Here is a 13,460-nt window from a genome sequence, read left to right as displayed (position 1 = left end):
TAATTAGAAAGCTCTTTTACTATTTTCAATTGTGCCCAGAAGTATCCATTGCATGTTAAAAGGAGGAAAGAAGTTTTCATGACATTAGTGAAACCACAGAGCCTCAACCCATTTAGCAAGAAAAACAACAAATCCTCAAGCTCATTCTTTTTACCTTTCATTCTCCTGGGAATCACAGTCACCCAGTCAGGTCCACTGGAGTTGATTGGCATTTTGATATTGACACCACTTTAAAAGGAATAAGAAGAATATAAGCTTAGATTCAAGAACATTTATTTTCTGGGGCGCCTGGGTGGCTTAGTCGGTTAAGCGTCCAACTTCCACTTGGGTCATGATCTCGCGGTTCGTGGGTTCGAGCCCCGCGTCGGGCTCTGTGCTGACTGCCAGCTCAGAGCCTGGAGCCTGTTTCAGAGTCTGTGTCTCCCTCTCTCTCTGACCCTCCCCTGCTCACGCTGTCTCTCTCTCTCTCTCTCTCCTAGAAATAAATAAAAATATTAAAAAAAAAAGAACATTTATTTTCTAATATGTGTTTTCATTTGCAAATAAAAAAATAAGATTTCACAGAAGCTTAAGATGAAATATTCTTATAAATGGTACTCCATACAATTAGTTAATGAACTAGGTCCCTTAAAATAAGCAGGTTATGAGGATATATAGAGTGAATAGAAATTAAATAGGTTTTTAATTTTTCACTGCATAGTCCTGAGAGTATAAGCTTCAAAATGACAAATTCTGGTTTGAATTCCTTATTCCCCTTGGACTCAGAAAGTGGCCCACACTAGTGAGAATGTCCATTCTGTTACTATCTAACTTTCAGGCTACAAATCTATGTCAGATTCCTCAGGTCTTGCCCAGAACAGATGAGTCCTACAGGAGACACTTGTCCACAGATATGTGCTCTTTTGGTACTTTGTTCACCATTGCTATGGCTCTGTAGTGTCTCTTTTTAAAACATATGCTCCTTGGCAACACAGACAGTCTCACTCACCTTTTGTCTCCAGCACTTAGCACAGGCCCTGGGCTAGAGTCCATGCCTGGACAATATTAGATAGAAGGCTGTGTGAAAAAGTGGGAGAGAGTGGAGTCCAGGGGTAAAGTACTAGAAATTTGGTGTAACTATGCAAGAAATTGGGTCACAACAATTACTTCTTACATTTAGATCAAAAACAAACAAAAAAAATAAAATGCTAACTTTCCAAATTCTTGATATGTGAACTTGAATCACAATATTTTGTTTTATCAAAAATTAATTCAAAAGAAGTATGTTCTTAAATAATTCTTTTTATTTTTTTTATGTTTGTTTATTTTTGAGACAGAGAGAAACAGAGCATGAGTGGGGGAGGGGCAGAGAGAGAGGGAGACACAGAATCCAAAGCAGGCTCCAGGCTCTGAGCTGTCAGCACAGAGCCCGACGTGGGGCTCGAACCCACAAACCATGGGATCATGACCTGAGCCGAAGTCGGACGCTTAACCAACTGAGCCACCCAGGAACCCCTGCTCTTAAATAATTCTTAAGCTTCCAAATGAACAAAGGAAAAAAAGAGAGAGACTAAAAAACAGAAAGTATAAAAAACTTATGGAGAACAAACAGATGGGGGGAGGTGGTCAGGGAGATGCGTGAAATAGGTAAAGAAGATTAAGGGTACACTTCTATTGATTAGCGCTGAGTAATATATGGAATTGCCGAATCACAATCAATATCATACACCTGAAACTGATATAACACTGTATGTTAACCACACTGGAATTAATTTTTTTAAATAAATTAAAAGAATAATTCTTGAGCTTCTACTATGGCCCCGGCACCGTCCTAGATGTCAGGGGTGTAACAGTAAACAAGACACACAGTGTCTCCTCCTTCAGGGAAATGACATTCTAATGGAGAGACAAGAAACAAGGAAGGCAGTGTAGCTGACCTTGAACAACATGGCTTTGAATTGTGCAGCTTCACTTACACATGGATTTTTTCAATAAATACAGTACAGTCCCATAAATGTATTTTCTGTTCCTAATGATTTTCTTAACATTTTCTTTTCTCTAGCCTACTTTACTATAAGAATACAGTATATATAATACATACCGCATACAAAATATGTGTTAATCAACTAATTTTATCAGTAAAGGTTCCAGCCAATGGTAGGATGTTAGTAGTTAAGTCTTTGGGAAGTCAAAAGTTATAGCAGATTTTTGACTGTGCACGTGGCTGGCGCCCCTACTCCTGTGGCTTTAATAGGTTGACAGTATGTTAGAAAATAGCTTATATAAGTTACATTTCGGAGAGAACATGACTTTTAAAACAGCACAAATAAACTGCTTTCATGAGAAAGCTTTAAGATAAGGAAAAGAAGAAAATTTGTCCTTTGTAATTTTCCTATAAAAATGTTTAATCTCAATCTGGTCATGTAGAAACAACAAAGCAGCAAATCCAAATTAAGGGCCATCCTACAAAGCAGTGGCATCAAATCCTTAATGTTGCGAAAAACACGCGAGAGGGAGTGTCTGGGTAGCTCAGTCGGTTTAGTGTCCGTCTCTTGGTTTCAGCTCAGATCATCATCTCTTCATGAGTTCGAGTCCCGTGTCTGGCTCTGCCATTTAAATTCTTAAATTTTAGTTTTTCTCCCACTTTTTTCCACATGGCATTTCAGTAAGTTATTAGCTGTACTTCCTCTTTTTTGCTAAGCCACTAAGTGGACTGACAACACAACTCTAAACCTGGAGAAACTGAGCAGCCTTCACACATCGGCTAAAAGTACACAGAACTGAAATCATCTGCTCACCATCACTGATAAATAGCATGTCTGAAATTGAACCCAGGAATAAAACTGAAGCTAAAGTCTTTGTATACTCAGCCACACAAAAAAACTGGACAGTCTTCTGAAGAACAGTACAGTAATACATTGAGTAGTGCTTCCTCTGCTGGCCACCTAACAGCATGGCATCAGTTCACCAAATAGTATTTAAAACTGATTGACCAACAGCGGACGCCAGAAGTGAAAAATCAAAGCTTTGTTTGAGAAGCTCCTACATACGTTATAGTAGGACTTTTCCCTCACTGAGTAAGGAGTGGACATAAAACAAAATTTTTTACAGTTGCCCAGAGGTGCTCAACAAAACTACCTCTTCACCAGGGAGTATTTTTAAGTATTTCAATTTTTTTTTAATTTTTTTTTTAATGTTTTATTTATTTCTAGGAGAGAGAGGAGAGAGACAGCGTGAGCAGGGGAGGGTCAGAGAGAGAGGGAGTCACAGACTGAAACAGGCTCCAGGCTCTGAGCTGGCAGTCAGCACAGAGCCCGACGCGGGGCTCGCACCCACGAACCGCGAGATCATGACCTAAGCGAAAGTCGGATGCTTAACCGACTAAGCCACCCAGGCGCCCCTAAGTATTTCAATTTTTTAAAAAAGAGACATTTTTACATCCTGTCAAATAATTGGACTTTTTGACCATACAGCTTTCATAACTTTTTTTCCTTAGTCATGCTATTTTACTTCAGAACTGTATGAAATGTTGATCCATAATGATCCCATACATTCCATTCTGCACACTATTCCACATATTGATCATTATGCTGAAAAAATTTCACACTTATGTTGCAAAACAGAAATTTGTACACAAAAATGCAAAAATTTCCACAACTATTAATTTGAAAAATACAGTTTGCTGTCATATTCCTGGCTTTCCATGTTTATCATTAAGTCAACCCAGCACTGTTATCATATTCACAGTCTTTTTCCTATCAATATATAATTTTAACAACTGATAATGTCACTTAAAATTGTTTTTAAAGTTTATTTATATATTTTGAGAGAGAGAGAGAGAGCCCAAGCAGGGGAGAGACAGGAAAGATGGAATCCCAAGCAGGTTCTGCGCTGTCAGCACAGAGTCCAAAGCAGGGCTCGATCTCACAAACCATGAGGTCATGACCTGAGCCAAAACCAAGAGTAGGCTGTTTAACTAACTGAGCCACCAGGTGCTCCTAAATTTTTTTTTAGTTTATTAGACGAAGCTCAAACAGTATCCTGACTATAAGACCTCTAGCCACCTTGTTCTTCTGTGATGTTTTTCATCTGTTCTATGAATAAGTGGTCTTTCTTATACAGCTATAGATATGCTATGTAGTTCTGAAGTGAAACATAAATCTGAAAGTAAAAGGTCTTTAATTTGAAAACTGGAATAAGCTCCAAACTTCACTTTCTAAAATCTACTCACAAGGGGACACCTGGCTGGTTCAGTTACTAGAGCATGCAACTCTGGATCTTGGGGCTGTGAGTTCAAGCCCCAGGTTGGGTGTACAGATTGCTTTAAAAAAATTTTTAAATCTAAAAATATTTGGGGGAGCCTGGACGCCTCAGTCAGTTAAGCGTCCAACTTTGGCTCAGGTCACGATCTCATGGTTTGTGGGTTCCAGCCCCTCATCGGGCTCTGTGCTGACAGCCAGCTCAGAGCCTGGAGCCTGCTTCAGATTCTGTGTCTCCCTCTGTCTCTGACCCTTCCCTGCTCACGCTGTCTCTCTCTCTCTCTCAAAAAAAAATAAATAAAACATTAAAAATATCTAAAATTATTTTTAAATAAATAAAAACTATTCACAAAATAGAAATATGTGTTTATTTTCCTATTCGCTACCTCTCCCAAATAGGGTCAACTTCAGAGAGATATATGAAGCAAATAACCAAAACAAGAAAGTCTCTGAAATGGGATGGTGTTGCCTAGTTGGGGAGAAAAAACAGTGGAAAAGGACCTTAAAATTACCCCCTAGAACAAGGAACACATACCTCTGGAAGAAAGCAGTCTCTGCAGCAGTTAGGAGGCCCTTCAGATATCCACCTTTGAAATGGTTAATTCTGCTACTGCAAGGGAGCTTCTTTGGTTTGAAGCAGAACCAGGGTTCTCCAGTATAGAGATCTGTGAAGTTACACAGGGGCAGATTCCCAGGAAGACACACATTGCACTCAGTGGTTTCAGAAATTCTTCCTGAACGGAAGAGACTCTTGAAATAGACCCTGTGTGGTTTCTCTTCCTGCAGATGCTGAAGAACTCTGATCCCCTCAGCGGGGTGGACCAGAGATATGGACACTTTAACTTTGCCGGGCCAGAGCAGAGTAAAGAAGACCTTGTAAAACCCATTCTGATAGTCTACCACTCTGCCCACAGCCCCTGCCTGCAGCTTAGGGGAGTGGATTCTGGCCTGTAGGTAGTCTCCACCGTATTTCTTGGGCTTTCTTTGAAAATCCTGCACATGAACTAGCACTTCAAGCTGGCTTCCCACCATGAAGAAGGCTGCGGAGTTCATGATAACAAAGTAGCTAGAAGAAGGGTCAGTGCTCTTCAAAAAGGGGACTGGACCCACTTCAGGCAGCTGCCACTGTAAGGCAGCCAGCAAGGAGTCCTCCTCCATGCGCTCCCGGCTGGACAGAGTCTGATGCTCATAGCCACAGTAAGGATTCCGGCTAATTCTTGTCATCTGGGAGGAAACAAACTGTCCACTGCTGTCAATGAATGTGGCTGAAACAGTCTCATGGTCCAAGTACTGAAGAGAGAAACACAAACACAGAAACCACAGCTATAATAAATTTCCTTATATCAACCAAGTATATTTCTGCTTAAATTTAATTTTAATAAAACTACTTGGGATGACATTGTTTCAAAACCCAGAGCTTACTAGTTTTACAGGGCTATCTTATTATAACAGTGAAATCAGGATGAGGAATAAAGTCATAAAGAGATCTCCACACTGGATTTTACCTCTGGGAGCTAAATCAAGTTCCCATAATAAATATCAGACTTCCAGCAAAATAAGAAGAAAAGGAATCATTTTGAAATATAACAGAGCATTCAGTTCTTCTTAACAAGGCCTGCCCTCAAGAAAAACTATTTTACCACAGCCTAATCTATTGAGGTTTTATCAGAACCTAACCGAATTGGGATAAGGAACATACCCAGCTCCAGCCCATTCTAACCATCTATCCAACTTGAAGGGAGGACTAAGAAGCACTTTTGAAGTTCACAGTCCCATAGCAAGGGCTCTCTAAAGGACTGAGAGTCACTCATAGGACCAAAAATCGCTTCACCTCCCTCACACCTTCACCACCTCACCACTAAAAACTTATTTATCAGAGCTCCCTTTACCCAGTACATCATGTCCACCTTTCACAAAAAATTACAAGACATACTAAAAGACATAACACATAGTTTGACATGAAAAGAGCCTAAGTGTCCATCAACTGACAAATTGATCAAGAAGATGTGGTTTATCTATATAATGGAATACTACATGGCAATGAGAAAGAATGGAATCTGTCCATTTGTAGCAACATGGATGGAACTTGAGGGTGTTATGCTGCGCAAAATAAGTCAGGCAGAGAAGGACAGATACCATATGTTTGCCCATATAGATGGATTAGGAGGAACTTAATGGAGGACCATGCGGGAGAAGAAGGGGGAAAATAGTTGTGGAGAGGGAGGGAGGCAAACCATGAGAGACTCTTGAATGCTGAGAACAAACAAGGGCTGATGGGGGTGGGGGAGAGGGGAAAGTGGGTGATGGGCATGGAGGAGGGCACTTGCTGAGATGAGCACTGGGTGTTCTATGGAAACCAACTTGACAATTATTTAAGAAAAAAAGAATAAATAGAGACAAACAAAAAAAAAAAGAAGAAAAAGAAAATGGAAAGTCTTCAAAGGAGTTATCTGCTTAACATTTTAAAAATAAAAATTAGAGGGGCGCCTGGGTGGCTTAGTCGGTTAAGCGTCCGACTTTCGCTTAGGTCATGATCTCGCGGTTTGTGGGTTCGAGCCCCGCGTCGGGCTCTGTGCTGACTGCCAGCTCAGAGCCTGGAGCCTGTTTCAGTCTGTGACTCCCTCTCTCTCTGACCCTCCCCTGCTCACGCTGTCTCTCTCTCTCCTAGAAATAAATAAAAAAACATTAAAAAAATAATAATAAAATAAAAAAAATTTAAAAAAATAAAAATTAGAAACAATTAAAAAAAAACAACGCATAGTTTGAAAACACAAATCAGGCAATAGAACCAGACTCACATATGGCAGGGTTGTTGGAATAATCAGACCAGTAATTTTAAAAAAAAGTATGATTAATATGCTCTAAGGCCTCTAAGGGAAAAAGCAGATAACATGAAAGAATAGGTGGGCACTATAAGGAGACAGATGGAAACTCCCAGGAACAACCAAAAAGAAATGCCGGACAAAGCTGAGAGGATTTTTAGAGAGAGAAAATACTCTGTATAATATTATAATGATGGACAGATATCATTATACATTTGTCTAAAACTGTAGAATATACAACACCAACAGAGAATCCTAAGGTAAACTATGGACCTTGGGTGATGAAAAGTCAAGGTAGGTTTATCCTTGGTTTAAAAATGTACCATTCTGGGCACCTGGGTGGCCCAGTCAGGTAAGCACTCAGGTCATGAGTTCATGAGATCCAGCCCCTCATTGATAGCACGTGGAGCCTGCTTGGCTTTCTCTTTCTCTCTCTCTCTCTCTCTCTCTCTCTCTCTTTCAATCTCTCTCTCTGCTCCTGACCCTGCCCACGCTCACTCTTTCTCTCAAAATAAATAAATAAATAAACTTAAATATATATATATATATATATATATATATATTTACCATTCTGGTAAGTGACATAATAATGGGAGAGTCTTAGCATGGAAAGGGGTGAAGTGCATATGGGAAATCTCCGTCATCTTTCTACAGTGTAAATCCTGATAGCTGTTTCTTTCTTTGTTGTAATGCAAACACCTGACTACAATTCCACTGCAAAGACAGCTACCTTGGAAAAACACACTGCCAGCCAAATGACTAGATCAAGAGCCAGGCCATCACCTCCCGCACAGGGCTCCTTTGCTTTAGAGATCTTGGTTGATTTAGATACCTGACCTTTCCCTGTGCTTTAAATTCCACTCTTATAAATTCACCAATCAAGAGTGAACTTGTGAAACCCAAGGCCTCTACCCATAGACCCCCAAAACAGCAGAACCCCAAGCCTACACGCTCTCTTTCTCTACCCATGACATCACTATGTGGCCCCAGGTATGCTATATACCCTTCAGGACCCATGAGTAATAAAACTTGTTGTTTTTCAAAGTTTCCTGCTGGAAGTCATAATAAGAACCACAAGGACCAGTCCATCAACAGTGGTAATCAAGAGGCTGAAACTAGCACAAAAGCATTTCCGGTCAATTTTGCTTTAAGCCTGCAAGTGACTCATTTTAGACCTAAAGACATCTGCAGATTAAAAGTAAGCGGGTGGAGAAACATCTGTCATGCAAATGGGTGTCAAAAGAATAGAAAATCCAGTAGCAATATTTACATTGAACAAACCAGACTCTTTTGTTCTTGTATTGTTTTTATCCTGCTTTGGTACAGGGTAGTACTGGCCTCCTGGAATGATTTTGAATGCGTTCCCGCTATTCCATTATTCATAAGATTTTGATAAAGATTGTGATAATTTTTTTTAATGACTGGTAGATTTCACCAATGAAAGCATGTGGTCCTAAGCTTTTCTGTGCTGGGAGATTTTTGATTCCTAATTCAACCTTCATTTTTGTTATTGGTCTAAGAAGACTCCACCTCTTGGATTCAAGATTCATGATTCAATCTTGGTAACTTGTGCATTTTTAGGAATTATCTGGGTTTTTTCTTCTAAGTTATCTGATTTTTTAGTTTATAATTGTTTATAGTGATCTGTTATCACACTATATATTTTTGTGGTTATTTGTTGTATTGTTTTCTCTTCCATTTCTCATTTTGGTTTTTGAGTCTTCTTTCTTCTTAGCTAATGTAGTTAAGAAAATTGCCAATTTTGTTCATTTTTTTGGAAAAACTGGTCATTACTTTCAATGTTATTAGTTATTCTTGTCTATGTATTTCTGATTTTTCTTTGTTATTTCCTTCCTCTACTAAATTTCAGCTAAGTTTCTTCTTTTCCTAGTTCCTTGTGGTGTAATGTTAACTTGTTTACTTCAACTTTTTTTCTTAATACAAGCATTTATAGCATAAAATTCACTCATCTGCTTTTGCTACATCCTATACATTTTGGAATGTTGTGATTTTTTCTTTTGTTTTGAGACATATTTTGATTTGCCATTTGATTTCGTATTGGGTCAATTGCTTGTGCAGAAGCGTGTTAATATTTACATATTAAAATTTAATTGTTACATTGTAGATTTTGGGGGTATCTAGGTGGCTCAGTCGATTAAGCACCCGACTTTGGCTCAGGTCATGATCTCGCAGTTTATGGGTTCAAGCCCCGCATTGGACTCTGTGCTGACAGCTCAGAGCCTGGAGTCTGCTTCAGATTCTGTCTCCCTCTCTCTGTGCTCCTCTCTCCTCCACTCACACTCTGTCTTTCTCTCTCTCTCTCTCTCAAAAATAAATAAACATTAAAAAAAAGAAGAAGAAATACATTGTAAATTTTTCAGGTTTGTTTCGTTGTTGATCTTTAGTTTTGTACCACTGTGGTTGGAAAATATACTTGGTATGATTTCAGTTTTTTAAAAATTGTTTTATTTGTTATATGTCTTTTTACGTGGTTTAGCCAGAGGATTCTTCTGGATGTACTTGAAGAGAATATTATTCTATTTTTCTTGGATATGTATCTTTTAGAGCCATGTATTTTAAAGTATGCTTCAAGTAAAAAATATTCTTGTTGAAAAAAAATAACTTTAAGAGGCTACTCATTTAAAATAAAGTATATCAGGGGCACCTGGGTGGCTCAGTCAGTTAAGTGTCCAACTCTTGATATCAGCTCTAGTCTTGATCTCAGGATTGCAAGTTCAAGCCCTGCGTTGGGCTCTGCACTGAGCATGAAGCCTACTTAATAAATAAAATAAAACAAGACAAGACAAAACAAAACAAAATAAAGCATATCAGAGGGGAGATGGGTGAGAGTATGGGTAAAATAGGTAACAGGGATTAAGAGTACACTTGTGATGATGAGCTCTGAGTAATGATATATAGAATTGTTGATTCACTATCTTGTACACATAATATAACTAATACACTAATTATAACTAGTATAACACTGTATGCTAACTATATTGTAATTTAAATTAAAAACTAATAAAAAAATTTTTGCTTTAAACATAAAAGTTCTCTAAAAAAGTCTTTGGGACACCTGGTTGGCTCAGTCAATGTAGAGTATATGACTCTTGATCTTGGAATTGTGAGTTTAAGCCTCATGTTGGGCGTACAGATTACTTAAAAATAAAAAATCTTAAAGAAAATAGTCTTTAAAAAATAAAAATTAAAAAATTGAAAGGAATGCCAGAGATCAAAAGCAATGTAACAGAAATAAAGAATGCCTTTGAAAGTGTCATTAGCAGGCCAGACACAATTGAGCAAAAAATCCCTGAGCTTGAGGATATGTCCAAGGAAACTTCTAAAACTGAAAAGCAAAAAGAAATCTAAAAAGGAAAAAAAAAAAAACCACAAAAAAAATGAGAACAGAATATTCAAGAACTGTGGGAATACTATAAAAGGTGTAACATACCCCCACAGGAATATTGAAAGGATCAGAAAGATAGAAAAGGGAAACTAATTTGACAATAAACTATTTGTAAAAAAAAAAAAAATTAAAAAAAAATAATAAAATAAAAAATTAAAAAAATTAAAAAAATTAAAAAAATTAAAAAAAGGAAACTAATTTGACAATAAACTATTTGTAAAAAAAAAAATTAAAAAAAAGAAAAAAGAAAAAAAAAAGAAAGATAGAAAGGAACAGAAGAATATTAAAACACTAACGACTGAAAATATCCCCAAATTAATATCAGATACCAAACCATATAGTATTTATATTTTTAATTTTTTGAGCAAACCTCCATGATGTTTTCCACAGTAGCTGTGCCAATTTACATTCCCACCAACAGTGCACACGGGTTCTCTTTTCTGTATGTATACCCTCACTAATATTTGTTATTTCTTATCTTTTTGATCCTAGCCATTCTGAATGGTGTGAGGTGATATCTTAGTGTGGTTTTGATGTGCATTTCCCTGATGAGTAGTGATACTGAGTATCTCTTGATGGGTCTGTTGATCATCTGTATGTCTTCTTTGGAAAAATGTCTATGCATTTTTTAATTGAACTGGCGTTTTTTGGTATTAAGTTTTTTTTTTTTAATATATTTTGGATATGAACCTGTCATTTGCAATATCTTCTCCCATTCAGTAGATTGCCTCTTTGCTTTGTTGATGGTTTCCTTTGTTGTGCATAACTTTTTATTTTGGTGTGGTCCCAATAGTTTACTTTTGCTTGTGCTTCACTTGCCTTAGGAGTTATATGCATAAATATGCTGCTAAGATTGGTGTCCAACAGAGTTCTATGTTTTCTTTTAGGAATTTTCTGCTTTCAGGTCTCACAGTCAGGCCTTTAATCCATTTTGAGTTCATTTTTGTGTATGGTTTAAGACTGGTCCAGTTTCACTCTTTTGTATATAGCTGTCCAGTTTTCCCAACACAATTTTTGAAGAGACTTTAATAGCCTTTTCTCCGTTGCATATTCTTGCCTCATGTGTCATAGATAAGCTGACCCTATAGGCATGGGTGTGTTTCCGGCTCTCTATGCTCTTTCATTGATCTATGTGGGGGTTTTATGTTATAATATTTGGTTTCTTGTCTTCAGTTCCTGAAAACACTTCAGAACCATAAAGGTGAAATGGGTATCTTACTTAAAGGTTTTTTATTTTTTAACATTTATTTATTTTGGAGAGACAGAGAGAGACAAAGCACAAGCAGGGGAGGGTCAGAGAGAGAGGGAGTCACAGAATCTGAAGCAGGCTCCAGGCTCTGAGCTGTCAGCACAGAGCCCAATATGGGAATCCACGAAATGTGAGATCATGACCTGAGCCAAAGTCAGAAGCTTAATCAACTGAACCACCTAGGTGCCCTGGGGATCTTATTTAAAACAAGCCCATTGTCACCACAACTGGGTTGATATAAGTGAGCTGACTTTTGGAAAGCACCTAGGGATGGGGATGGTTGTCAGGAGAAACAACCATAATTAGAGGATTAGATCTTTTAGTCCCACCCCCGCACCTCTGGGAAGGGAAAAGCGGCTGGAGGTAGAATCAACTGCCAAAGGCAAACGACTTATTCAATCATAGCTGTGGAACAAAATCTCCATAAAAACTCAATAGGAGGGGGGTCTGGTGAGCTTTCAGGTTGATGAACACATGGCAGACTCAGAGAGAGTGGCACACAAAGACAGCATGGAAGATTCAAGCCCTTGCCACATATCTTACCCTGTGCTCTCTTCCATCTGGTTGTTCCTGAGCTATGTCTTTTTGTAACAAACCAGTAATCTAGTAATTAAATGTTCCTTGAGTTCTGTTGAATCACTCTAGCAAATTAATTAAATACAAGGTGGGGGTCATTGGAACCTCCAATCTATACCCAGTTGGTAAGAATCACAGGTGACAACCCACACTTACAAATGCCGTCTAAAGAGAGACAGTCTTGTAGAACTGAGCCCTTAACATGTGGGATCTAATGCAATTTCCAGGTTATAGCATTAGAAAAGAGTTAAATTGTAGAATACCCTGCTGATGTCCAAAAATTGCCCTCTGGTGTGGAAAAATTCCCACATACATATTGGAAATTGTATACAGAACCCTTTTAGTACCTAACTCAGGAAACTGTATCTAACGTTACACAACGAGTCAAATTGCAGGGGGAAAAAAACAATAACAACAACAAAGCAAAACCAAAAATTATTCTCCCCAATAGCCAGTATTACCTGTTACAAACTACTCAAACAAACGCCCCATCTATGCCAAAGCACCTCAAAATCTTATACACAGCAGGGGTACCTGGGTAATCAGTCAGTTAAGTGTCCTACTCTTGATTTTGGCTCAGGTCATTATCTCACAGTTCATGGGATCAAGCCCCGCATCAGGCTCTGTACTGACAGTGCAGACCCTGCCTGAGGTTTTATCTCTCTCACTCTTTCTCTCTCTGCCCCTTCCCCACTTGTGTTCTCTCTCTCTCTCTCAAAATAAATAAACATTTTTTAAAAATCTTATACAATGGGGCGCCTGGGTGGCTTAGTCGGTTAAGCGTCCGACTTTCGCTTGGGTCATGATCTCGCGGTTCGTGGGTTCAAGCCCCGCGTCGGGCTCTGTGCTGACTGCCAGCTCAGAGCCTGGAGCCTGTTTCAGTCTGTGACTCCCTCTCTCTCTGACCCTCCCCTGCTCATGCTGTCTCTCTCTCTCTCCTAGAAATAAATAAAAATTAAAAAAAAAAAAAATCTTATACAAGGTACAAAATAATCCCATACAAGGTAAAAATAACCCCAAAATAAAGAATTTTTAATGTTCTTAGACTCTGTATTTTTTCCCTTTCATTTTACACTTATATACAGACATTTTCAACTGAAAAGATTTCACTAGGAACCTTCATTTTATTTTATTTCATTTATTTTTTTTTTAATTATTTCTAGGAGAGA

General features: G+C 38.3%; 1 protein-coding gene across 2 annotated transcripts in view; it reads right to left on the bottom strand.

The window, feature by feature from the left end:
* The window catches only part of NXPE3 (neurexophilin and PC-esterase domain family member 3), a 45,954-nt gene that overhangs the window by 14,582 nt on the left and 17,912 nt on the right, over positions 1-13,460 (bottom strand). For both annotated transcript variants that reach the window (XM_039222266.1, XM_039222267.1), the window contains 2 exons: positions 4,774-5,528; positions 155-228 (listed from right to left, as the gene is read on the bottom strand). In XM_039222266.1, the coding sequence (XP_039078197.1) occupies positions 155-228; positions 4,774-5,528 (829 nt within the window). The remainder of the gene's footprint in view (positions 1-154; positions 229-4,773; positions 5,529-13,460) is intronic.

Source organism: Hyaena hyaena, unplaced genomic scaffold, assembly GCF_003009895.1.
Source record: "Hyaena hyaena isolate Hyena2069 unplaced genomic scaffold, ASM300989v1 scaffold_1095, whole genome shotgun sequence".
Lineage (NCBI taxonomy): Eukaryota > Metazoa > Chordata > Mammalia > Carnivora > Hyaenidae > Hyaena > Hyaena hyaena.
This window is presented reverse-complemented; position numbering and strand designations above follow the sequence as displayed.